General features: G+C 40.7%; 1 protein-coding gene across 7 annotated transcripts in view; it reads left to right on the plus strand.

The window, feature by feature from the left end:
• Positions 1 to 215: 215 nt before the first annotated feature.
• ezh2 (enhancer of zeste 2 polycomb repressive complex 2 subunit) overlaps positions 216 to 27,864 on the plus strand; it is a 53,115-nt gene continuing 25,466 nt past the window's right edge. Inside the window, exons 1-8 of one of the 7 annotated variants that reach the window (XM_033050277.1) lie at positions 216 to 608; positions 7,587 to 7,633; positions 12,355 to 12,528; positions 20,821 to 20,946; positions 24,242 to 24,361; positions 24,872 to 24,992; positions 25,973 to 26,161; positions 27,461 to 27,563. In XM_033050277.1, coding sequence (XP_032906168.1) covers positions 12,412 to 12,528; positions 20,821 to 20,946; positions 24,242 to 24,361; positions 24,872 to 24,992; positions 25,973 to 26,161; positions 27,461 to 27,563 — 776 coding nt within the window. In that variant the 5' untranslated portion in view covers positions 216 to 608; positions 7,587 to 7,633; positions 12,355 to 12,411. Of the gene's footprint in view, positions 609 to 760; positions 886 to 7,274; positions 7,297 to 7,586; positions 7,634 to 12,354; positions 12,529 to 20,820; positions 20,970 to 24,241; positions 24,362 to 24,871; positions 24,993 to 25,972; positions 26,162 to 27,460; positions 27,564 to 27,864 lie in introns of those variants that run through there. The other 6 variants (XM_033050318.1, XM_033050310.1, XM_033050293.1 and 3 more) reach the window with 6 other exon arrangements.

A 27,864-nucleotide genomic window follows, 5' to 3' on the forward strand; every position in this document is an offset into this window, starting at 1 on the left:
CATTCCTTCCCTCCAGAGACGCTGCCTGTCCCGCTGAGTTACTGCCCAGCATCTTTGTGTCTATCTTCGGTGCAAAGCAGCATCTGCAGTCGCTTCCTGCACAAAGCCAGCAAGAGCCCGACGACCCACAAAGAGGCACCACCAACGCAGAGCTCTGCTCTAAGATCTTTGGGCACCACATGGTCGCATCCCACACTCCCGTGCGAGCCGCCCGCCGGTTGGAGGGGAGCTGTCGCCTCCCAGCCAACGGCGACGCCGCTTGTTCAGGGCCCTCAGCAAAGTTTGATCGGGTTGGCCGCGCTGTTTTCGCGCTCTATCCGGGCGGAGAAGGAAGACAAAAGAGAGAGAAAGAAAAGAAGAGTAAAGAGCTGGGTGTCGAGCCGCGCCGCAGCGGGACAAAGAGCCGGCCGGACAGACAGACAGACATAGTACCGGCTACCTGCTACCCAGCCGACGCTCGCTCGCTCGCTGCATCGTAGCCCGCGGTGCGAACTCGCCCGACACAACTCTTGCAAAGTTTCCGCTCCAAGTTGGCCCCCGCTCGTCGGCAGAGCAGGAGGAGGAGGAGGAAGCGGACGCGGACGCGGCTCAGCTGCCTCTCATTCCCGGTAAGAGGGCGGCGGCGGCGGCGGCGAGAGCCTTTGTTTCCCTCTCCCATCCCCCGCCTAGATCTGCACCAACCCACGGGTCCCGGGACCGGCAGACGGCGGGAGCGGGCGTCCGGGTTTGAAGCCCAACGGCCGGCGCGAGAAGCCAGTGAGAGGCGCGAACCTCACCTGACCCCTCGCGCCCACCGGCGGCGGCGGCGGCCTCTTGCAGCGAGGGGCAAGTGGGCGAAACAGCCCTCAACCATGGCGAGCAACTTTGATGGGGAGCACCAAACGGGTAGAGTGGTCCCTTCTTTAATCTGGCACTTGCCCAGTAGGTTAGGGCGCGGGGGAATGGAATACAATGCACTCTCATTTTAATTAACAGCCGAGTTTTGCCATCTGTACTTATGATACATTTGATGGCATTGGGAGTTAACTTGCACTTTCTATTCTTCGCTATTATCCCAACAAATACTTTTGCACCTGTTAAAATTAAAATAGATGACAAAAAAGGAATGTAATGAGCCATCTCTCGAGTTATCAAAATGGCTAGAGATGGGAAAGTGCATAATTTTGGGGAAAATATAATGGGACTAGTTAGATAATTCCTTTAGATAACTGTTGTAGGGCTGATGCCCTGCTGTGCTGTGGGATTGTATTAAAAAGTGTGAATAGTATCTGGCAGTGATCAATGATGATTGTCAAAATACTGAAATTTATGGTTATTAAAGCATAAAGGATAAGCCGTGGTTAACAAATCCTGATCTAATTTTAAGAGATAAAACAATAGTCATGATAATGACAAATGTACACTGACAGTTTCAAAGACCTTTATGAATATACCACAGTGTAGGTTTATGATGAAAAGTAGAGATTGTGGAGTAAGGGAGCATAGCTAAATGGATATGAAAACCACAGAAATATGGGGATCAGTTAGGCTGAAATGTTTTTACTCTTGATTGGAAAGATCAGTTATTCACAATTTCAGTGATTAAGTCAATACAAGCATTACAGATGCCACCACACCAGGGATATGGCCACAGTTGAGGTAGACAAGGTACTACAATGTTATGAGAAGATAATTGAAGCAAAATAAGATTCAAATTTTTTTTACATATAAACTTTAACATGTAAAGTGATGTTCTTTGGTTAGGAAAAATAAAGATATGACTTAAATAGAAACAAGTTATAATTAGAAACTATTCTAGGGATGTTGACTTAAGAGATGATGGAGCTGGTGCAATGTACCTGTGTAGATAATGGTCCAAGATTTAATTCCATGGTCGCCTGGTGGGAAAAGAAGAAGAAAGTACAGAAGAGTAGAGAGGAACTGCGGGTTTAAATGAGTGGTTAATGATGCTGAAGTGCAAATTAACACATTTGATGGAAAAGACTCAAGGCAGAAATGGCCTTGTGCATACTTTTGAGAATTTATGTTGTCTCCCCACCCTGTTCCAATTAGATGCCCAGTAGACTTTGGAAACTTGATGTAGTTCTGAAAGACACACGTTTCAATAACATTCAACTTGTTTTATGGTTGCAGATGAGATTTAAACAGATTTTGAACTTCAAAATATATATGTATACAAGAATAGTTAATTACTGATATTTACCCAAGTTTCAAAGCACAACACAAAGTAATTTATCCAGCAGAAGATTGTAATCAGAATTTAAATACAATTAATTTAAAAGGAGCACTGACTGAAGAGAATGTCGTACTAGTGAGCCTACATCAGAAAATCATTTATTTCAGAGCAGTATGCTTTTGTGGAAAAATGTAAAAGCAACAATGGTACAATGACCTCTTCCATTCCTAACATTAATTTTCTTGACTGTTTTCCTATCAAGCCTTGAGTATTGTTCTTGCGAATGAAACATAAACCAAAGGAATAGTTAGATCTCAAGCCGGGTGTTGAGCAGCCAGGTTGTTGTATAAAGATGACACTGACAATTGTGAGCAAAAATGCGCAGATGTTGTTTTGGGTCAGGACCTTTCTTCACATGAATGGTGGACCTATAAGCAAGATTGACAGACGAGTCGCATAGGGGAGAGAAGGATGGTGATAGTAATGCAGACGAGAGATGATGTGCTGAGAAGATTGATGGTTTCTTATGGTGGAATTTGATAAGGAAGGTGTGGAGTGAGTTGTAGAATTAAGAGTAGTGGTGGAAGGGCATGATGGGGGGGAAAGAAAAATGGAGAACCCATTTGTTCCATCCCCTCCTCTCACCTTTGTCCCAGCAATCTCCCCTCTGTTCCATCAGTCTGAAAAAAGGTTCCTACCCGAAACAAAATCTGTCCATTTCCATCTACAGGTGCTGCCAGACTCACTATGCTCTTTCAGTAGTTTGGTTTTTACTCAAGATTCTAGCATCTGTCTCTGAGACAATCTCAAAATTGTCAAACACTAATCTGAAATAGAGATCTAATTTAAAGTCATTCTCCTTTGCCTTCCCGGAGGTTTTGGTTAAGGAATTACCTTGATTTCCCATGTCGCTATCAAACCTTCAAAAGTCAGTTTCTTGATACGATGATAATTAACTCTTTGAAATACACATGGTGAAACTCAACAGCATAAAAATGATTCAAGAATGAAAGAGCTATTCAGTTGGACCCAGTATGAAAGATTGACGTGGCTATTTTTATTGCTGGCTAGTATTGATAGATCTAAATGACTGAAATAAATGTTGGTTATCCTGTAAACTGGTATGGATAAACTAAATTTCATTATATTGAGGGAAATAAAATAATTAATGCAAAATGTTTGACTTAAATTTAATATTTATTGAAACAACAGTAAATAATTAAATTGATTTGTATGTTGATGGGAAAAATTGAATTGTAGTAGTGAGGGGAAATGGTCCCCAAATAAATCATATAGAATATGTTAGAGGAAAAGGTGTTAGTCACATCACAAATTAAATAGATGTCTCAATTAGTGATGTTTTGAGTATTTAATGCCAGCAAAGAACAGGCTCTTTGGCTCACCAAAGAGTATCCATTTATATCAAACCTACACTAATTCCATTTAAGGTGTCATTCCCATTACCATCAGTCTGTCTTTATGTTACCATGAGCTAATGCTTTGACTGATTTCCCAACCGCTGACTGCAGGAGTCCACAGGACACCCATCAAGATTCAAGAGTGTTTAACTGGTATGCAGAATAATGAATTTCTTTCCAGCTACAGTTTCACAGGCACAATAGAAGCAACAATAATGAATTATAAATTATTCTAAGTAAACTGGATTAGGATAATGCAAATACCAAAGTATGCAAAGCAATCATAGTAGTACAAAGTATATAGTGGTTTGGTGGGGTTGAGGTGAAATCTACAGGGTGTTCAAGAATTTGATGGTTGGTGGACAGAAGCTGGTTTATGTGAACCAAAATGCAGTATGAAGGAAAACAAATGTTTTTGTGCTATCCAGGTAAAACAAACATTCATGAATATGATCAAACCATTAATGATTATAACAGATGCAAAAAGAGAAAGGAAACAATGCAGAATATAATGCTACAGTTACTAGGAAAGTGCAGATAAAAATAGTGCAAGGGCTACAATGAGGTAGATTGGGAAGATTAGTTTAAGAGAGGGCTGTTCAAGAGTCATAATAAAGTGGGGAAGAAGTTCTTGAATCTGGTGGTATGTGCTTTCAAACTTTGTACCTCTACCCGAATGACAGGGATGTGAGTGGTACTTGATTATGTTGGTTTCTTTCCTGAAGCAGAGTGAAATATATATGCATTTGATTTGGGTGGAGGCTGGTTGCATGGTTTACTTTAGAGATACAGCACGGACACAGGCCCTTCGGCCCACCGAGTCCACACTGATCAGCAATCCCTGCACACTAATGCCATCCTACATACACTAGAGACAATTCACCATTATACCAAGCCAATTAACCCACAAACCTGTATGTCTTTGGAGTGGGAGGAAACCGAAGGTCACGGGGAGAGGAGGACCCTGATTGGTGCTTTTAGATAAATTGGTACCAATCATTATAATCCTGCTGAATGTCCTAATATTTCTGGTGAAGTGTTGCTGTGTTTTATTTTCTATTGCATCAAACTGAACACCTTTTTGGTGATAATTATGCTTAGGAACTTGAAGCTGTCAACCATCTCGACTTCAGCACAATTGACGTTGATTAGGGTACGTACTCCACCATAATTCTGAAATTGGTGACCAGCTGCACTTGAACCTGGAATTAGCAGTTCTCTGGCTCGTGTACCACCTTCCTGATAGCAGTGAGAAGGAAGCATAGCTGGGATAGTGTGGGTCTTCAATGATATACCACCTTGAGGCTATGCTTCCTATAGATCCCTTCAATGGTAGCAAGGTTAGTACCCATGATGGGCTAGGCATTATGGACTGGGATTACTGCTGTCTCTTTCATCTCAGCTGAGACATCAAGGAAGGCAACTAGTAATAGTGGAATGCATGTTATCTTTATTTTGAAAACACTTTTTTCTGGGTTTATTCCGAATTTTCTGAGAACATTGTTGAACTCTGCAAAATGGTGGATTATTTTCCCCATTATTTTAAAGGGGTTGATTGTAGTGTCCAAATGAGCTCAGAATAATTATTTTCTAAGTGTAGCTTGAAAGTGACATATTTCTGATGAATCTGCTCTGGTACTTCCCCGCTATCTTTACTTATGTAAAATGCTCTGTTAAGAAATTGCTACAATAGGCAACCCAATTAGGTTAGCTGTAGTGTTGGTATGGTGGTAGCTTTTTTGCTGAAGCACACAAAGGTTTAAAATGCCACAGATGACTCGAGCCATGCTGAAATGATTCTGTGTAGGTAGGCAACAAAATTGTTTCACTGCTATTCATCACTTTTTCACGTAGTGATTAGTCACAGTCAATGATTCCTCCCGCACAGTTACAAAATTGACTATTGATGTTGTGTAACAGCTGTGTGAATACTGGTCACTGAAACGTGTTCCTCAATATTTTAACCCTCAGACCCACATTGGTGACCCTTAGACTATCTTTGATCGGACTTTACTGACCTTACCTTGCACTAAATATCATTCCCTTATCATGTATCTATACCTCAGATTCAGATTCAATTTTAATTGTCATTGTCAGTGTACAGTACAGAGACAACGAAATGCATTTAGCATCTCCCTGGAAGAGCGACATAGCAAATGATTTGAATAAATAATAATAAGTGTCCGGGGGGTGGGGGGGTGATTGGCAGTCACCGAGGTACGTTGTTGAGTAGAGTGACAGCCGCCGGGAAGAAGCTGTTCCTGGGGTGCTGGTTCGGCAACGGAGAGACCTGTAGCGCCTCCCGGATGGCAGGAGGGTAAACAGTCCATGGTTGGGGTGAGAGCAGTCCTTGGCGATGCTGAGCGCCCTCCGCAGACAACGCTTGCTTTGGACAGACTCAATGGAGGGGAGCGAGGAACCGGTGATGCGTTGGGCAATTTTCACCACCCTCTGCAATGCCTTCCGGTCGGAGACCGAGCAGTTGCCATACCATACTGTGATGCAGTTGGTAAGGATGCTCTCGATGGTGCAGCGGTAGAAGTTCACCAGGATCTGAGGAGACAGATGGACCTTCTTCAGTCTCCTCAGGAAGAAGAGACGCTGGTGAGCCTTCTTGATCAGAGTTGAGGTATTGTGGGTCCAAGAGAGGTCATCGGAGATGTTGACTCCCAGGAACCTGAAGCTAGAAACACGTTCCACCTCCGTCCCGTTAATGTGGATGGGGGTGTGCGTGCCGTCCCTGGACTTCCTGAAGTCTACAATGAGCTCCTTGGTCTTCTTGGAGTTAAGGGCCAGGTTGTTGTCAGCGCACCATGCTGCTAAGTGCTGGACCTCCTCCCTGTAGGCCGACTCATCGTTGTTGCTGATGAGGCCAATCACCGTTATATCATCTGCATACTTGATGATGGTGTTAGTACCATGCACAGGTGTGCAGTCATAGGTGAAGAGGGAGTAGAGGAGGGGGCTCAGCACACAGCCCTGTGGAACGCCGGTGTTCAGGATGAGGGTTGAAGAGGTGTGCTTGTCTAACCTAACAGACTGGGGTCTGTTGGTTAGAAAGTCCAGTATCCAGTTACAGAGGGAGGGGTCGATGCCCAGGTTACCGAGTTTGGTGATCAGTTTTGATGGTATAATGGTGTTGAATGCTGAGCTGTAATCAATGAACAGCATTCTTACGTAAGTGTCTCTGTTGTCGAGGTGGGAGAGGGCGGAGTGAAGTGCCGTTGAGATGGCATCCTCTGTACTCCTGTTCTTGCGGTAGGCAAACTGATAGGGATCCAGTGTGGGGGGTAGGCAGCTTTTGAGGTGTGCCAGGACCAGCCTCTCGAAGCACTTGGTGATGATGGGGGTAAGTGCAACTGGGCGGAAGTCGTTGAGGCTTGCCGCAGTGGAGTGTTTTGGCACTGGCACGATGGAGGTGGTTTTAAGGCACGTGGGGACAACTGCTTGGGAAAGTAACAGGTTGAAGATGTCAGTCCAGACGTCTGTCAGCTGCGCTGCACAGGCCCTGAGCACGCGCCCGGGGATGCCGTCAGGGCCACTGTAAATAGCTCGATTGTAATCATGTTTGTCTTTCCGCTGATTGGTCAGCACACAACAAAAGCCTTGGTACACATGACAATAAACTAAACTGAAGCACAACTGGTTTTTCCCCCCCAGATATTTCTTCACTTGTCCTCTTTGGATTATAATGACTATTGGGTGAGTTCTAAGTGTGGATCATCCTGTTGCAGTGTTAAACTTTATTGTCATGCTCTTTGACACAGTTAGTTTAAAAAAATTGTCTGCTTGATTTCTCAAATATATGCTGAGAATTGTATTCAATAGCAATGATTAGCCGAATAAAAGGTAGAAAAGGGTGGTGGGTATCTATTTCACAAATCAAATATGTTTTAAATTCCACAGATAACAAATTATAGGTATTTATGACTCATTAGTCTACTAGGCCAAAAAAGCAATTGAAACTTGACAATTGTTTTTTTCCCCCCCAGAACCCTTGGCCTTGAAGGATATGACAGCACATCAAATGTTCATCCAAGTGAGTCATAGAGACATCCATGCCGACCAGGATTTGACATTTAAGCTAGTCCCATTCATCTCTGTTTGGACGTATTCCCTCTAAACCTTTCTTATCCATGCATCTGTTGCCTCTCTGGTTTCTATTTATATATTTTCCCATTTGCCTTGCATATCATTAAGTGAAATTTTCATTAATCAAAAGGGATAAATTAAATATTACGGGTAGATAGACTCAAAGCTGGAGTAACTCAGTGCGACAGGCAACATCTCTGGAGAGAAGGAGTGGGTGATGTTTCAGGTCAAGACACTTTTTCAGACTAGTTAGGGAAAAGGGAAACGAGAGATATAGATGATGTAGAGAGATAAAGAACAATGAATGAAAGATATGCATAAAAGTAACTATGATAACAGAAACGGCATTGCTAGCTGTTGGGTGAAAACGAGAAGCAGGTGCGACGGGTTGGGGGGGGGGGGGGGATTGAGAGAGAGAGGGAATGCCAGAGTTACTTGAAGTGAAATAAATCAATATTCACATCACTGGACTAGACTGCCCAAGAGAAATATGAGACACTTCCTCCAATTTGTGTTTTGTCTCGCTGACAATGGGCAAGACTTAGGACAGAAAGGTCAGTGTGGGAATGGGAAGGAGAATTAAAGTGTTTAGCAACTGAGAGATCAGGTAGGTTCAGGCGGACTGAGCCAAGATGTTCAGCGAAATGATCGCGCAGTCTATGTTTGATCTCGCTGCTGTACAAGAGTCCACATCTTGAACCATGCTTACAGTAGATGAGGTGTTTAAGGGTGGTGTGATGCAGTGTAATTCCATGGCCGAGCTTATTGTTACAGCAAGAAATGAATTAGTAAATGAAGGACAGGTACCCATAAATGTCAGTAGCGTTATTGTGAACATTCTAACAGCTCACTTGTAAGTGGAGGAAGTGTAGTAAATTCCACACCACTTCCACAATGGAAAAAAAATCTGCAACTGCTCTCTTATCCATATTACCTTAAATTTGTGCTCTCTCGTCAGTAAGGTCGTTGCTCAATAGATCCTTTCTATTCACCTTATCTAGGCCACTCATAATTTTATAAATCTTGGCTAAACCCTTCTTGCCTTTTCTAGCCAAGGAAAATGACTTCTGAAAGGGAGCGCTGTTAATTTTCTCTATACAAATATTAAATTCCTTTTTCTAAATTTCTCAATTGTGGTTTTGTGGTTCTGATAGCCCATGGCTGTAGTTTCTCAAGTTAGTTAGTTTAGAATTACAGTTATAACTTTGCATTTGTGCATAGCTGTGCAATCTACTTAATCATTTTTCAGATTGGAATGTGCACTGTTCTTTATTGTACAGTAAATATTGTAAAATAAATATTGTACATTTCAGTACTGATAATGAGTATTGCCATTTAAAACAAATGCATGTAGAAGCTGGTGAATTGGTGTTTACGGTATGTCCAAGTGAATATTGTTTTTGACTTGCTCAATTGTAAATGTTCAATCTGGATTCTATAAACAATGTCTGAGAATATACTAGTTGATTAGGTCCCTGTTATTGCAACAGTTTTCAGTATTTTATGATACTGTGCTGCCTATTTGGTTTGCACTATAATAAAAAATAATGTACTCATTACAGTTTCTAGTTTAGAGGCAGAATTTCTATTATTCCATTGCTCACTCTTCAAGCCTTATTTCAGAGACTTGGACAGATAATTCATCCTGATTTGAGTGAGTGTTCAATCTTAGGTAGGTTGGATTTGGGGAAAAAAACATCAGCACATTGCCCTATTTGATCTGCTAGATAGATGCACGTTCCCAAGTTACCATTCAAAGAGCCATGACTATTTCTCCTTGTTGAACAAATGAGTTTTCAGAATTATTTTAGATCCATCGTCCAATTTAAAAACTGCTTCAAGATAAATCTTGTGTTGTTTTTTCCCCTTTGTATTTGCTTATTGAGAAAATGTGAACTCTTGTAAATATTTGCACCAGTATTGTTTCTTGAACATCTGTCTATCAAAGCATTGAACATTAAGTAATTTGGTGGCAGATGCTTCAGGGCTTTTCATAATGGAATCTAAATTGGCAATGGTCTCCATTTAAGTTATCCTGATGCTATGAAGATTAGATAAAGCAAAACATACAGATATATATTTACAGTAAAGGCCTCCGTCATTGAGATTAGTTAGTGTGCAAGAAGAATCACTTCGTATTTTCAGGAATACAGGAAGGATGTGGAGGCTTTGGATAGGGTGCAGAGGCGGTTTGCTAGAATTATGTCTGGATTTGGGGGATATAAGCTACAGGGAGAGAGGTTGGACAGACTTGGATTGTTTTCTCCTGATCATCAGAAGGTGCGGGAAGTCCTGATAGAAGTGCAGGTACCTCGCATTTCATGCAAGGCTTGTGTGTTTGAAAAACAGTATGTAATTCTAGGATGGAAAAAATCAAATACCAGAGGACATAGCTTTAAAGTGAGAGGGACAAAGTTTCAAGTAGTTGTGTGGGGCCTTTTTTTTTACTCACAGAGAGTGTGCCAGGTGTGGTGGTTGAAGTAGATTTGTTAGTGGGATTTAAAGGGCTTTTGGACAGGCAGGTAAGGGAGGTATATGGGTATCAGAGCTGACAAGTAGTACGGATTTTCCGTATTTTGTACGTAAATGCGATTAGAAAAACGAATGTACGGTTTTGTGTCGTTAAATCCGGATTTTAGATACGGAGTTCAGTTCATTCTGAAGAAGGGTCTCGACCAGAAACGTCACCCATTCCTTCTCTCCAGGCTGCCTGTCCCGCTCAAGGTTTAAACAGAGCGCTGTCAGTTTAATGCATGGGAATTTAAACTAAGAGCTGTCTGCTACAGTGCTATGGGTTCTAAAAATAGCGCTACCAGCTGGAGCGCTATGGGCTTTAAACATAGTGCTATAGGCCACAGCGCTATGGGTCACAGACTGTTCGTCACAAAATTCTCGTATAACAACGAGTCTTTGGAATTCTCTTTCTCAGTGGTAGTTGAGCCTTTGATTATTTTTCAGGCAGTGGTAGAATTCTGAAAGGTTACCAGTGGCATTGTAGTACATTGGGATTGGCCTTGATTTTACAGAGCGGTGGGTGGGCTCAAGGGGGAGAGAGGGAGGGGTGGAGAGAGGGAGGGGGGGAGAAAAAAAGGAAGTAGGAGAGAGGGAGTGTGGGTGGGAGGGAGGGAGGGAAAGGGGAGGGAAGGCTTGAGGGATGGATGGAGGGAGGGAGGGAGAGAGAGAGAGCGAGAAAGGGAGGCTTCCAAAATGGCTTCTACATCATCATCTGGTGCTAAAAGCAGGAAGCAGCCATTCAAACAGCAGTATACAAAGATATGGCAATGAATGCACTGTCAAATAAGGTGCGTAGAAGACATATCAATTGGTAGCAAAGTTATGCATTCTTGTACTCTTACATGGGTATGACTGCACATAATAAACAAAAAAAAATTCAGCAAAATGGCATTGTGTAAAAATACTGATTTCCTGAGCAAAATACTGATTTTCAGGTACTAGAATACTGAAATGATCTGACAAAACTTGGCAGCTTTGGGTTATAGGCACATGGGTAAGTGATGATCTTGCCTCATGTTCAGCACAAACATTGTAGGCTGAAAGGCCCATTCTTTACTGTTCTATGTTTTATAGTATTAGACGAGCTTGCAAACGTTGATTGGAGTATCTTAATTTTAAAAACCTCCATATTAGACCCTTAGAAGGGCTGCATATTTGAGTGAGGGGCATGGCCGACAGAAGTAGGTAACTTGGATGAGATATTGCGGCTCTGAATGGAAAATAGAAAAGCATGGATCAGATACAAGCAGCTGGGATCTAGTGAACCCCTGGAATAATATGGGGGGATACAGAGGAATACTCAAGAAGGAAACCAGGAGGACAAAATGCGGCATGAGATTGGTATGGCAAGGAGGAATAAGGAGAATTCCAAAGAGATTTTATGTATATTAGGGGAAAGCGTAACAAGGGAGAGAATAGGGCCCTCAAAGACCAAAGTGGGCATCCACATTTGGAGTGAATGGAAATGGGCATTGTCCTCAATAATTATTTATCCTGCTTTTACTGGAGAAAAATCAAGGACATCGGTTTAAGGTGAGAGAGGCAAGATTTAATATGAACCCGAGGACCCCCCCCTCCCCCTTCATCCACATTCCTTCCTCTGGCTTTACTATTCACAACACTTTAATCCCTTTGTCTCACTCTTTTGGTTTTAATCTCTTTCCTGTGATCCAACCATCTGTTATCAAAAGTTTTGCCTGTGTCAACCTATCACCTGTCAGACTTTGTCCTGCCTCTCCTCTGTTCCCAGAGATGCTGCCTGACCCATTGAGTTACTCTAGTGCTCTGTCCTTTTTAAATTATTTTATGTTGGATATCTCAAACGGAGTACAGTGCGAAGGTCCCAAGTACATATTTTGTTAAATGAAAGATTAACCTTTATTCAATTTGGAAAGCCAATTGGATATCAAAAGAAAGTAATGCTGAATAATTTGAATTACCAAATGATTGATACGAGTCTTGCCATTTAAAACATTTCCTGGGACTTTCCTTGGATTAAGGGTATGCTGCATAGGTAGAAGTTTGCATCGTATGCAGAACGTAATAGCCTGGAAAGTGAGAGAGTATGTTTTATTGTCATATGTACTGAAAAAGAACAACAAAATTCTTATTTGCAGTATGTAATAAAGTGTTGTGATATTACAATTTTTGCAGAACATTTTCCTGGTTGGAAGAGCATAAGTTTCACGAAAGATTATCTGTCAAATAACCATGGGTTTTGCGAGCAAGAAATCCGCAAAAGGACCAGTTTGCTGGCGAAGACGGGTTAAGTCTGAATATATGCGTCTGAGACAACTAAAGCGCTTTAGACGAGCTGATGAAGTTAAGGTAAGGGTTAACTTGTTTTGATTTGGAACTGTTCATAACATAGTTTAACTCTGAAAGGATGCTGGCACCAGCTAACTTCAATTGCAAGATTTTCTAGGACCAGAAGAGGGTGCTCTTTAATTAGGTCAGATGTTCAAGTTTTAATGTTTCACATCTTTAAAGTGTTTCATTATGTCTGACCATGGCCCACTTTAAAAAAAGAAAAAAAAAGTGGCATTTATGAATCCAAATTGTTTAATTAACTGTTTAACTATATTGTTTCATTCTTTAATGTAACAATTTATAGTGAGAAAAATAGCAGCCGGTACTCAATTATTCATAAAATCAATTCATTTGGTCCAAGATTAAAGTTTCTAACCTTGGAGAAACTGCTACTGTGTCACATCTGTAATTGCCAAACTTATTTTTCAATGTTCCTAAGCTGCCATATTTTTCTCTGACCTGCCAGTATATCATAGAAATAGCATAGAATGTATTTTTGATCCCACAGTCCAACATTGGCTACAATTTAACAGAGCCTGGAGACCACAGTGTTGACTTCCTTTAGAAAGGAAATATTTGCTGTAGAAGGTGAACAGCAAAAGTTCACCAGATTAACTTTTGAGGTGATGCGACCATTGTATGAAGGAAGATTTGGTCAACTTGGCCTGTATTCACCAGAATTTCATTCCGAGATACAGCATGTAAATGGGCCCTGGGGCCCACCAAGACAACGCTGACCAACAATCACCCATTCGCACTAGCTCTGTGATATCCCACTGTCACATCCACTCCGTACACACTAGGGGCAATTTACAGAGGCCAATTAACCTACAAATCCACACACTTTTAGGATATGGGAGGAAGCCAGAGCACCTGTAGGAAATCCATGTGGTCACAGGGAGAATATATAACTCGCAGACAGCACTCTAAAAGTCAGGATCGAACCCAGCTCTTTCTAGCACTCTGAAGTAGCGGCTGTACTATTGTGTTTAGAAGAATTAAAAGCAAACTAATTAAAATGTACAAAAGGACATGATAGGATGTTTCACTTGACTGGGAGGACAAGACATAGCATCAGTTTTACATCGGCGATACCAAACGTAGACTGGCCGATCATTTCGCTGAACACGTTTACTCCGTCCGCCTGGGCCTACCTGATTTGCCGATTGCCAAACACTTTAAAGAAGGGTTTCGGCCCGAAACATTGCCTATTTCCTTCGCTCCATAGATACTGCTACACCCGCTGAGTTTCTCCAGCATTTTTGTGTACCTTCGATTTTCCAGCATCTGTAGTTCCTTCTTAAACACTTTAATTCCCCTTCCCATTTCCACACTGACCTTTCTGTCCTGGGCCGCCTCCATTGTCAGAGTGAGGCCAAATGCTAATTGGAGGAACAGCAACTCTTATTTCGCTTGGGCAGCTTGCAACCTAGCACTATTAATACTGATTTCTCAAGCTTCAAATATCCCATGCATCAGATTTCTCTCCATCCCTACCCCACCCAAGTCGTTGTACTAGGTTCAAAGTTGTCATGTTGAGTCTCATTGTCCAATTCGTTTTAACCTAACCCACAGCTAACAATGGTGTGTTACCTTTATCATCGTAACTTTTTTGCATATCTTTCGTTCTTTTGTTCTATATCACCGTCGATATCTCTCGTTTCCCTTTCCCCAGACCTGCTGAGTTACTCCAGCTTTTTGTCTATCTTCAGTTTAAACCAGCATCTGCAGTTCCTTCCCACACACATCCGTTTTAGAATGCTGGGTATTATGCTTAGAATTAAGATGAAGAGAAATGTCTTCACTTGAAGGCTGGTGAACCTGAGGAAATTTCCATTGTGTAATGCTCTGGAGGCCAAGATCCTGAGTGTATTTAAGAAGGACTTGGGTTTCTTATGTATTTTGTATGTATTTGGGGTATGGTGAAAGAGAAGGAATATAGTATTCGGGTAAAGCATCAGCCAAAATCATATAGAATGGTTTGGCAGGCATGAAGAAGCAAATTAATTGCCTATATCTCTATGGATGGCTTCCATTTGCGTATCGTCACAACAGATTAACAGCGGGTGTTATCTCACTGGCTCTCCACTCTACTCTGGACCATCTGGATAGCAAGAATACATATACAGTGCCCTCCGTAATGTTTGGGACAAAGACGATCATTTAATAATTTGCCTCTACTCCACAATTTGAGATTTGTAATAGAAAAAAATCACATGTGGTTAAAGTGCACATTGTCAAATTTTAATAAAGGTAATTTTTATACATTTTGGTTTCACCATGTAGAAATTACAGCAGTGTTTATACACAGCCCCCCTATTTCAGGGCACCATAATGTTTGGGACACAGCAATGTCATGTAAATGAAAGTAGTCATGTTTAGTATCTTGCATATCCTTTGCATGCAATGACTGCTTGAAGTCTGCGATTCATGGACATCACCAGTTGCTGGGTGTCTTCTCTGATGATGCTCTGCCAGGCCTGTGTGCCTGTATTGCAGACATCCTTGGCGTATGCTTGTTTTGGGGGCTAGTCCCATTCAGTTTTCTCTTCAGCACATAAAAGGCATGCTCAATTGGGTTCAGATCAGGTGATTGACCTGGCCACTCAAGAATTGACCATTTTTTAGCTTTGAAAAACTCCTTTGTTGCTTTAGCAGTATGTTTGGAAGAAGGGTTTCGGCCCGAAACGTCGCCTATTTCCTTCGCTCCATAGATGCTGCTGCACCCGCTGAGTTTCCCCAGCAATTTTGTGTACCTTTGTTTGGAATCATTGTCTTGCTGTAGAATGAAGCGCCAGCCAATGAGTTTTGAGGCATTTGTTTGAACTTGCGCACAAAGGATGTGTCTATACACTTCAGAATTCATTATGCTACTACCATTAGCAGTTGCATCATCAATGAAGATAAGCGAGTCAGTATCTTCAGCAGTCATACATGCCCAGGCCATAACACCCCCACCACTGCGTTTCACAGATGAGATGGTATGCTTTGGATCTTGGGCAGTTCCTTCTTTCCTCCATAGTTTGCTCTTGCCATTACTCTGATATAAGTTAATCTTCGTCTCCTTTGTCCACAAGACCTTTTCCAGAACTGTGGTTGCTCTTTTAAATACTTCTTGGCAAACTAACCTGGCCATCCTATTTTTGCGGCTAACCAGTGGTTTGTATCTTGCAGTGTAGCTTCTGTATTTCCGTTCTTTTGTATTGTATTGTATTGTATTGTTCATGAAGTCTTCTGCGGACAGTGGTCATGGACAAATCCACACCTGACTCCTGACGAGTATTTCTGATCTGTCGGATGGGTATTTGGGGATTTTTCTTTATTATAGAGAGAATTCTTCTGTCATCAGCTGTGGAGATCTTCCTTGGCCTGCCTGTCCCTTTGCGATTAGTGAGCTCACCAGTGCTCTCTTCTTAATTATGTTCCAAACAGTTGATTTTGGTAAGCCTTGGCTGATGTCTCTAACAGTTTTATTCTTGTTTCTCAGTCTCATAATGGCTTTGACTTTCATTGGCACAACTTTGGTCCTCATGTTGATAAACAGCAATAAAAGTTTCCAAAGGCGATAGAAAGACTATGTACTGGGAGCACTCTTATACCTGCATTAAGGCGGCAATTAAACACACCTGAGCAATTGCAAATGCCTGTGAAGCCATGTGTCCCAAATATGATGGTGCCCTGAAATGGGGGGGAGGGGGGGCGGGCTTATGTATAAACACAACTGTAATTTCTACATGGTGAAACCAAAATGTGTAAAAATACCCTTTAATAAAATCTGACAATGTTCACTAACAACATATGATTTTTTTGATTTAAATTTCTTTATTACAAATCTCAAATTGTGCAGCACAGAGGCAAATAAATAAATGATGGGTCTTAGTCCCAAACATTATGGAGGGTGCTGTGTTTAAGAAGGAACGGCAGATGCTGGAAAATCGAAGGTACACAAAAATGCTGGAGAAACTCAGCGGGTGCAGCAGCATCTATGGAGCGAAGGAGATTGGCAACGTTTCGGGCCGAAACCCTTCTTCAGACTGTTTATTGACTGCAGCTTGGCACTCAACACTGATGTATCCTCCAAACTCATCACCAAATTTCAAGACTTTGGCGTCTGTAACTCCCTCTGCAACTGGATTCTTGCCTTCCTCCTCGTCAGATCTCAATCAGTGCGGATCAGTTAAACATCACCTCATTGGCCATCAAGGCTCTGTGTTTATCTCCCTGCTCTACTATCTCTACACCCATTGACTGTGGATAAGCAGAGCTCCAATGCCATCTGTAAATTTGTCATTCACATCACTGTGGTTGGCTGCATTACCAGTGGTAATGAGTCGGTGTACAGGAGAGATGGAATATCTGTTTTGAGTGGGGTCGCAACAGAAATCCTTTGCTCAACGCCAACAAGATCAAGGAACTAACCATTGACTTCGGAATGTGGAAGTTGATAAACCACATGTCAGTTTTCATTGGTGGGTTGGTTGTGGGGGAATCGGCTGGTTCACATTTCTGGATATTAACATCTCGGATGGCCAGCACATAACTGAAATCAGGAAAAGGGTGTGCACGTGCCTCTACTTTTTTTTTTAGAAGTTTAAAGAGATTCAGTATGTCATTAAATACTCTAACAAACTTCCTCAGATGTACTATAAAAAGTATCCTTACTGGTTGCATCAAATCTTGGTATGGCGTCCAACCCTGAGGAATGCAAGAATGCAGAGAGGGGTGGACTCAGCCCAGTCAATCATAAGAAAAGCCCTCCCCTCCATTTGAAAGTATCTACATGAGAAACTGCTTTGAGGAGGAGGCATCTATCACCCAGGATATCCACCATCCAGGCCATGTCCTCTCCTCACTGCTTCCATCAGACAGGACGTACAGAAGCCTGAAGGCTTACACCACCAGGTTCAGGACTGCTACTTTCTGACAACAATCTAGTTCTTGAAACGACCTGCATTAAATCTACTTCAACAATGGAATACCATGGTCCACCCCTTGCACTGCCATAGACCTGTTTTTGTTTCCTGCTGTTTTTTGCAGTCCTCTTGCTAGGAGATTATATGTTTTTTATGTGTTTGAGTCTATGTGTATGTAATGCACGTATAATACACCACTGTAGTGGGCCGGATATCAAATAATGATGAAATAGTACAGCAAGGAGGTTGAGAACTTTGTAACTTGGTGCCAAGACAACAACTTCTCCCTCAATGCCAGCAATACAAAGAGATTGTGATTGACTTCAGCTGCCGAAGTAGAGATGGTCAAAAGCTTCAAGTTCCTAGGAATAAATATCACCAGCAATTTGTCCTAGACCAACCAAATTGATGCAATGACCAAGAAAGCACACCAATGCTACTACTTCCTTAGAAGCCCAATAAAAGGTAGTTCAAAGGTCTATCCAGACCTTCATGTAAACCATTCTCCCTTCTATTGACTCCATCTACACTTAACGCTGCCATGGCAAGGCCACCAGTATAATCAAGGACAAGTTCACCCCGATCACTCCTCCTCCCATCGGGCAAGTAATATAGAAGACTGAAAACGCATACCTGCAGATCCAGGGACAATTTCTTCCCAGTTGTTATCAAACAATTGAACGGTCCTCTCATCAGTTGCTGTGCAGTCCTGATCTTCTATGTACCTCATTCGAGACTTTTGAACTATATTTTATTGGAACTTTATCTTGCACTAAATATTGCCTCCTTCATCTTAGCACTGTGGAGGGTTTGATTGTATTTGTATATAGTCGTATCTTTGACTGCATAGCATGCAAACAAAAGTTTTTTGCTGTACCTTATTACACATGATAATAATAAACTAAATTAATGCTGCTGCGAACTAGATATTTAATTATATCTATAACTCATTGTACTTGTGCATGTGACAATAAACTTTTGACTTGACTGTAGGGAGGAGGAAATCTGTCATCCGTACCTAATGTGGCCTATACACGTGACTTCAGATGTGCCAGTGTAGTTGACCCCTAATGCTTTTCTCAGTTCAAAGTTAGATTCTGGCAATAAAAGCTGGCCTGTTACATCTTCATTCCTGTATTCACATAACTAAAAAGAAAATGCACTACCACACGCCAAGTATTGGTCACAGTTCAGGAATGAATTAAAACATAGAAACATAGAAAATAGGTGCAGAAGGAGGCCATTCGGCCCTTCGAGCCAGCACCGCCATTCATTGTGATAATGGCTGATCGTCCCCTCTCAATAACCCGTGCCTGCCTTCTCCCCATATCCCTTGACTCCACTAGTCCCTAGAGCTCTATCTAACTCTTAAATCCATCCAGTGATTTGGCCTCCACTGCCTTCTGTGGCAGGGAATTCCATAAATTCACAACTCTCTGGGTGAAATATTTTTCTCACCTCAGTCTTAAATGACCTCCCCTTTATTCTAAGACGGTGGCCCCTGGTTCTGGACTCGCCCAACATTGGAACATTTTTCCTGCATCTAGCTTGTTCAGCCCTTTTATAGTTTTATATGTTTCTATAAGATCCCCCTCATCCTTCTAAACTCCAGTGAATACAAGCCTAGTCTTTTCAATCTTTCCTCATATGACAGTCCCGCCATCCCAGGGATCAATCTCGTGAACCTACGCTGCACTGCCTCAATCACAAGGATGTCCTTCCTCAAATTAGGAGACCAAAACTGTACACAATACTCCAGATGTGGTCTCACTAGAGCCCTATGCAACTGCAAAAGAACCGCTTTAGTCCTATACAGAAATCCTCTTGTTATGAAGGCCAACATTCCATTAGCTTTCTTCACTGCCTGCTGTACCTGCACGCCAACTTTCAGTGACCGGTGTACAAGGACACCCAGGTCTAGCTGTACCTCCCCCTTACCTAACCTTACCCCATTGATCAAAGTTGGTTGATTTCACTGAACACCATCAAATAAAAGATGACATAAGGTGGGTGGGTGGGGAGTGGTAGTTAGTATTCCCAAGTCGGCGATGAGCATGTAGGAGGAAAAGCTTTTTGAGGGGCGGAGGGAATTCTGCTGCTCCAATTACACAAAGTAGATTAAGGCAATTCTGACTCATCTGGACTGTGAAAGAAAAGGGAAGAAATAGAGTTTGGGTAAATGGTTATTTACTTTGGACTCTGTCTATCCTTAGGTCACCTGTTGCTGGCCCTGTTTTCTTCTGGCTTTCTCTGCCTTTCAGTCTGAAGAAGGATATACGTTTTCTCCGGAGATGCTGCCTGACGTGCTAAGTTACTCCAGCATTTTGTATCTCTTTCCCTATTTTGGAGATGTTTTTGGAAATTGTGAATCCCAGTGTCATGTTATACTAAATTTAGTATTTTGGGTAAAGAGTGTTGGGGAGCACTATTCTGAAATTTGATAACAAACTAGATTTCAGTTTTGATGGAGTATCAACAATCTGAAGTTTAGTATTTTTCCAGGCAGTAGCGAGCTGCCATGTGGAGTATTTACAACTATTTTCTGGTTTTATTAGATACTAGTCCAAGTCCCCTCAATGCGCGGTTGCGGGGGTAGGTGCAGAGACGGAGGGAGAGGGCAGAGGGCGAAAATTGGATTCGAGGGAGGCCGCGGGTGGGCATCGACCCGAGGTCTCAGAGCGAGGCGGCGGGCGGGCGTCGACCAAAGGACCGCGAGTTTGGCCGCTTCAGTCCAGGGCCCGACTTCATCTCCAGTACCGTCGTTTGATTAACGGGGGGGGGGGGGGGGGGGGGGTGATGTCATCAGCGAGAACTTCTTGTTTAAATTCAAAGTATTTTGCTATCTTTAAACATTTTCAGTAATGTCGAGAAATGATGGGGGAGAGGAAGATGGGGGGGGGAGGAGGAGGGCGAGTGAGCGGGCTGCAAAAAGTGAGTGGGCGACGTCACTCGCTGCATGTGAACACAACGTGCAGCCATTGTGACGTCATCACATCATCAGACAAAGCCAGCCGAATTTCTAAGTTATTTGAAATTTTTGAACATTTTGATTAATGACTGGAGAAATAATGCATGAATTTTTCACATAAGGCGATTTTCGACTTCATGGGATAAATTTCTACAGGAATATGTAAAAATGTTACTGTAAGTGTCGTTTTTTCGAGCAGTATGATTATATGCACAGACAGGGACAGGATTGTACACCTGCTCAAATTATTTTTCCTGCATGTAATTTGTTGACTTTCAACATGTTTTTTGTGATGCTCTATTTGTATGTGGTCCATTTTCCCGTTATATTGCATGGAGTCTGGATACAGGTAATATGCATTGATCAAGTTTGATTTGTGGTCTATATCAAAATAAATGGAATTAAAATAAACCCTGATTCTCTTCACAGAGTATGTTCAGTGCAAATCGCCAGAAAATCAAAGAAAAAACTGAAATATTGAACCAAGATTGGAATCAGCACCGGATACAGCCTGTTCACATTATGACAGTGAGCACGATGCGTGGTACCAGAGAGGTATAATACATTTGTAAGACAGGGTAAAGGAAATTTGGTCATTATTAAAGCGTGTTAGTGATTGCACGGCTCTTTAAATGCCATACTTCTGTCGAGAGAAGTTGCATAATTATTGCACGCAATACTTAATAGCCAATTAATTTACCTACACTTAATTTTTTATATCAGAATTGATTTAGTTTATTTGTATTTTAGAAATGAAATAAATAGTGCTTTTGTTGTGCTCGCTGGGGGTAGTTGACAAATTTCAAGTAGTTTGACTACTTTGTTCTGAGGAAACTGCTGTATTTATTTATCCTTGTATTTTAGAATTTTGCGTATAAACGGAGATTAAAGGTTCACAGCATCCAAAGGTTTAATCAAATATAAAAAATATATTGATAAGTATTTTGGTTCTATGATGTGACATTAGAGGGAATATTGACTTTATTAACTGTATTGCTTTGCGCCTAGTAAACTATTCCTGTTATTCTTTATCCTTGTCCTCTCCTTGTCTCATCTCAGTCATTCCCCTTCAGTTACTCTGCCATGCACAGACGTTAGAAAACATGCACCACCAGACTCGAACAGCTTCTTCCCCTCTTATATCAGGCTTCTGAATGGTCCTTATACAAGGGGACTGTTTAATTCACCTCTACCCCATTGGACTTTATTTATGAAATTGATGCGCTACAGTGCTGAGAACTATATTCTGCACTCTGTATCCTCCCGTTTGCTCTATTGTACCCGAGTTTGACGATTGTATTTATGTATGAAATATCTAATCTATTTTGATGGCATGCAAAACAAAGCTTTTCACTGTACATGTGACAATAATAAACTTAAACCTAAAGTCCAATTCTAGTAATACAGAGCATATTTGATATCATCAAGACTTCACTGAACACACTAACATTAGTTTAGTACAGACTCTTGTTTTTCCTTTCCCCTTGGAAGGGTCAGAAGAATGAGGTTGATTGAAACTGCCTTTGTCCATTTAGGAGAAATACATATATAATTTTTTTCGGAGAGCTGCTTGAACCATATCTTTATTACACCTCCAGAGCATTTCAACTCACTCCCGAAGCTCTTCCAATCACTTAACATTTAATGCCAGTCTAATGTTTTACTATAATTGTTTACAAACGATTTGTCAGGTCAGTCTTTTTCCTTCTACCTGCTTAATACTGTACTGTTTCTGTGTCTCTTTCTGCCTACCTTTCCTTCACCTTCCTGCAAAAAGAACAATAAAATGCCTAGGCTATCATTGTAAGTTTCCCAACATACAGATATACTACAAATTTAATAGGTCTGTACTCGTAACAGCTACTAATATAAGGCAGAGGACAGAATCTACTTGAGTGAAGCGTTAATTGTTATTTCACAATTTGCTTGATAACGAGTCACGACATATTTCGAATTTGTATGTTGCAAGCCAATTTCAACTCAGCAATTATGTAACTAGTTGGGTATTCCGCAATGGATAAATGACAAGCTGCATAGTACTAGAGACACAGAAAAGCAGGTATAGTTTAACAGATGGTTTAGAGTCATGGGAAAACGGTATTATGCAGATCGGTGATAAATGACGTTGAAGTGACAAAGTGCTTGTGGATCATTTTAGCAGAGCATTTGACATTAATGCTTGTCTAATGAAAAGAAAAAGAAGGTATTCCTAATGGCATATTGCTAGTAGAACATTTCAGGCACCTACAACACTCAAACAAAAAAGTGTCCTGCATATCTTTAAACTTTCCTCTAGTGACCATGAAGCTATGCCTAGTATTTGACATTTGTATCCTGGGATAAAGGTTCTGAATGCCTCTCCTGTCAATGCCTTGCATAACTTTATAAACTTCTATCGGGTCTCCCCATAGTCTCCGAATCCCCAGAGAAAACCATCCAAGTTCATCTAACCTCGTTTTAGCTAATGCCTTCCAATCCAGACAGCATTCTGGAAAATCTCTTCTGTACCCTTTCCAGAAATGGAGCAAACAACTGCTTACAATATTCTGAATGCAGTTTATCCAACTTTTTACAAATCAGCAACATTACTTCCAATCTCTTGTAGTCAAAGTCCTGACCAATTCAAGGCAAGCATACCATATGCCTTCTTTACTACGCTATCTACTTTTATGTTGCTAATTTCAGAAAGCTTGGACACCAAGATCCCTCTGAGAATTATTACTGTTAAGGGTTTTGCCTTTAACTGCATACTTTCCCTTTGCATTTGATATCCCAAAGAACAACACCTCACGGGTCGGCTGCAAACTTACTAATCAACCCATCCAAGTCATTAAAAAAAAAAAAAAAATTATTACAAACAAGACGTTTCAGCACCAGTCGCTGCGAACGCCACTGGTCGCTAATACCCTTACCCTGTCATCTTTAGGTGAGCCACTTCTGAATCAAAACTACCAACTTGCCATGCAACTTTAATCTTCTGGTTCAGCCTACCATGAGGGACTTTGCCAGAAGCCTTAAAGTCCATGTAAACAACATCCTCTGCCCTACCCTCATCTTTATCACATCCTCAAAACACTCTCATCAAGTTTGTAAGACGAGTCCTGTGATGCACAAAGTCCTATTGACTATCCCTGGTTGGCCTATTCAAATTCAAGTACATTCTGTCCCTAAGAATACTCTACAATATTTTCCCTATCACTGATGTAAGGCTCACTGACTTGTATCCTAGATTATCCCTATTTTCCTTCTTAAACAAAGGAACAATATTGGCTTCTTTCCAGTCCTCTGGGACCTTGCCTGTGGCTAGAGAGGACACAAAGATCTTTGTCAAGTTCCCAGCCATCTCCTCCCTTGCTTCTCCAATTATATGAGATAAATTACACCAGGTCCTGGGACTTATCCACCTGAATGGCATTTCAAGAGACCCAACATCACCATCTTTATCTTGCGTGATTCGAAGAAGGGTCTCAACCTGAAATGTCACCTATTGTAATTGTATACTGCACACTGATCTCATTATCCTCCATGTCCGTGTCCTCTTTTATCCATGAGTGGTTCTACCGTCTATTACCCTCTTGTTTTCAATGTGTGCATACATATCATTGGGATTCTCTTTAACCCAATTTACCAATCGCATTTCTTTGACTCTTCTACTGACCTTCCTAATTCCCTGCTTGAGTTCTTTGAGTACGAGCTGTGAGTTTAGACCAGCAAAACTGGTTTGGTTTTGGTAACCCAAATGCTTGATATTTCTATACTTTCAAAAACTATCTACAGTTTACCATTCTGGTTAGCTGAGTTGAAATAGTAATTTGATCACTTGTGATTTGATACTTCTGTTTATTTCCAGTGTACTGTGGAGAGTGGATTTCCTGAGTTTCCAAAGCAGATAATCCCCCTGAAGACCTTGAATGCAGTTGCCTCAATCCCAGTTATGTATTCATGGTCTCCTCTTCAGCAAAATTTCATGGTATGTGATCTGGACAAGTGAATAATAATTTTACAATTTTCTTTTGGAATACATTCAGAAATTCTATTCTTACGGGGAGGAGGTGGTTGGGTGCAATGAAAATTTTAAATTATATTTGTGTTCTAACTGTAAAATGTAGGTGCTGATTATTGTACACTAACTGTTAATAACTAAAACGTTTCATAAGGACTAAATACATTTTGTGATGAACATGGCAATAAAACTGGGGGTTAAAGTTTGAACTATGACCTTTTTCAATGAAAAATGTTGTTACTTTAGGTTTGACTTTGTTATTACTGAATTATTCTTCTGAGGCTTTGTACACCTTGTATAATTCATACTTCCCTAAATCGTTGGATGATAGCTATTTCATGGCATTGGGGGAAGCAAGCAAAGATTCAGTACATTACAGATTCTGAATTCTGCACTAATTACGAGTGCTGAGATGAACAGGATGCGTGGTATGCTATTTTAACATTTATATCAAAGGAACCTTCTCTTAAATTTAAGGTGGAGGATGAAACTGTTTTACATAACATTCCTTACATGGGTGATGAAATTTTGGATCAGGATGGGACCTTCATAGAAGAACTCATAAAAAATTATGATGGAAAAGTGCATGGAGACAGAGGTAAGTCTTTCCATCTGCTACTATGGTAGCATGCCAATTTTATATCTGTCATGTTGCTTTTTTGACTTCTTCAGAAAATCATCTAGTTTCTCTACTGCCTTCAGACTGATGAAGGGTTCCGACCCAAAACATTGTATTTCCATTTCCCTCCACAGATGCTGTCTGACCCGCTAAGTACCTCCAGCAGTCTATTTTTTGTTAAAGTTTAAAAGATGTTTGAACAGGTACTTGGATCAGAGAGGCAGAAGGATATTGGTCTAAATCGGACAAATGGGATTAGTGTAGATATGCATCACAGCTGGTAGAGAAAGCGTAGGCTTAAAGGATCTGTTTCTGTTTCGCACATTTTTATGATTCTTTAAGATCTTAACTCGCAGCCTTTCACATTATTGACCATGTCTTAGTACTTTTGCATTGTTTTTTTAATTGGATGGATTGTACTAGTTTTGTTTGATACTAATGAGAGCTAAGGTATTTTGCAGTAATGAATCGCCTCCCAAGTAATAAATTGCCTCTTAATTGCTTGTTTTTCATGGGGTGCTGATTTAGGATGATCTCAAAGGGGCAAATGGCCTACTCCTGCACCTATTTTCTACGTTTCTATGTTTCCCCAAGTACGCATCTTGTTTTTCGTTTATATGTTGCACGTGGGGGGAAATATCAGTTGTCATGCTTAGTTTAGTTTAGAGATACAACGCAGAAACAGGACCTTCGGCCACTGAGTCCTCGCCGACCAGCGATCCATGTATACTAGGGACAATTTATCATTTTTACTGCAGCCAATTAACCTACAAACCTGCATCTATAAATGATGCAGAACTTCAACTCTGCACCTCTCAGCTCGATTGACCGTTCAGTAAAAAAAGAACCCTCATTTTTATGTAGTACCAAAAACATGTTAATATAATTACTGGAGGATTTTGAAATTGTCAATTTCATTTGGCTCACACTATTGTTGTAATGTTTTCTTAATGCTGCAGAATGTGGTTTTATCAATGATGAGATCTTTGTAGAGCTGGTAAATGCTCTGACACAGTACAGTGATAATGAAGAGGAGGATGAAGACGAGGAGGAGGATCAGGAGAATAAATCTGAGAAGACGGATGGAAGTGATATCAAAGAAGAAACCAATGAGTCCAGAAAAGATTATCAGGAGATTAATATGGATGGTAAGTGAGTACTTCTGTTTCTAAATAGGCATGCTAAAGATAAATTCAGAAACATAACACTATAGAAGGAAAAGTAGTTAGCTGACAGCTAATAAACTACTAACATGTTGTATTTAAGTATTAATGTTTTATCCCAATGATGGGGAGTCCTTTTGTTCTTGAAATGTTTATGGAGATGATTTGTACATGGATATAGGTACTTCAAATCTCTTGAAACCCAACAAATGGCTGTGAATAGTAGTCAGGGAGAAGTGTTGCTAAACTGCAAAAGACTGGACTTGGAAAAGAGGTGTGTATAAAGTAAACAATTAATAAAAGTATATTATGAAGTGCTGAGGAATTGTGGGTGGAACACGTGTGGTCAAGTACCTAAATCCTAGATAGTTTGCAGTTAAATACGATGTAGTTACATATTTTTCTAAATAGGCACTGACTGCAAATGTACGGTAAAGTGGTAAAGTTTTGCAAAAACTTTAGTTATGCCCAGGATAAGAGTATGCAGTTTTAATGGCTATTTGAACTGAGAAAGAATGCAAATTAATCCTACTGGGAACCAAGTGAGAAGGAGAACTGGAGCAGAAGCCTCTAGTTAAGAAGAAATTTCAAAAATCCAATGATTTCTGAATAAACAAAGTTTCTCTGGTTCAAAAGTCAGGAATGAAGCATCATAACTTCAACATTGAGCATAAGAGAAAAAAAATAACTGGTCCGTTCCTCAGTATTTGTTGCATGTCTTGATCTGAGCGGTTTAGTAGCTAAGTAACTTTTAAGGTGCTTGCATCTTAAATTCCTGATTGACTGAAGTATTTTGGGGCATTTTATATATAATTGCAAGATTGTCATTTTATGCAAAGAATGATAGGATGTAAAATGACCCATTTTACGAACTAACTCCATTGCATTTTATCAAAGAATTTGAAACAAATGAAATCGGGCAATTTGAAAAGAGAAGAGCAGATCAATAGGAAGAGAAGATTTGTTTTGAATTGTCACAAAAAATGCCTTCCAAAGCAAAGCCTGGTTTTGTATTTATCTTACTGCAAATCATTTTTTATGATTTGTCGATGTTGTATATTCCTTAGTTTCTTAATGCCTGAAGCACAAAAGTTTGCTTCCTGAACCACAATTTTGATTGAGCTTGCATTTAACCATTAGTATAATTATGTGTAGATCATGTATTTTCACTTGTTTCTTGATTTATTATTAGCATGATAATTTTCTCAACTAATAATGTGGATGGTACATTTTATCCAGTACTTAAACCATGGAACCTAATATCATTTATTTCTTCTTCCATAGTTAAAGAATGTGATGAAGGGAAAAAAAAACCCTGTGACAAGATCTTTGAAGCAATTTCATCCATGTTCCCAGATAAAGGTACACCGGAGGAGCTGAAGGAAAAGTAAGTACCATTGCAGTTATGAGATTACATAATTGAGCTCTTGTGTTTCAAGCTTCTACCTTCTGTCAGGCGAGAGCAGGGAGAAGAAGAAATGACTGGAGTAGTACAAGTCTTTGATTATATTGGCTGCTTTTCCGAGGTAGTGTGAAGTGAATCTACTACCATCAGTAGTATTTTCAAATATTTTCGATTTTGCTGGAAAAAACTATTTTGTGTTTCAACATTACCATAAAGGATGTAGTTGCTGTTTAAGGGGCATGTAATTTTTTATGAAAACAAAAATGTAACGTTCTATAGATGT

Source organism: Amblyraja radiata, chromosome 2 (assembly GCF_010909765.2).
Source record: "Amblyraja radiata isolate CabotCenter1 chromosome 2, sAmbRad1.1.pri, whole genome shotgun sequence".
Taxonomy (NCBI): Eukaryota; Metazoa; Chordata; class Chondrichthyes; order Rajiformes; family Rajidae; genus Amblyraja; species Amblyraja radiata.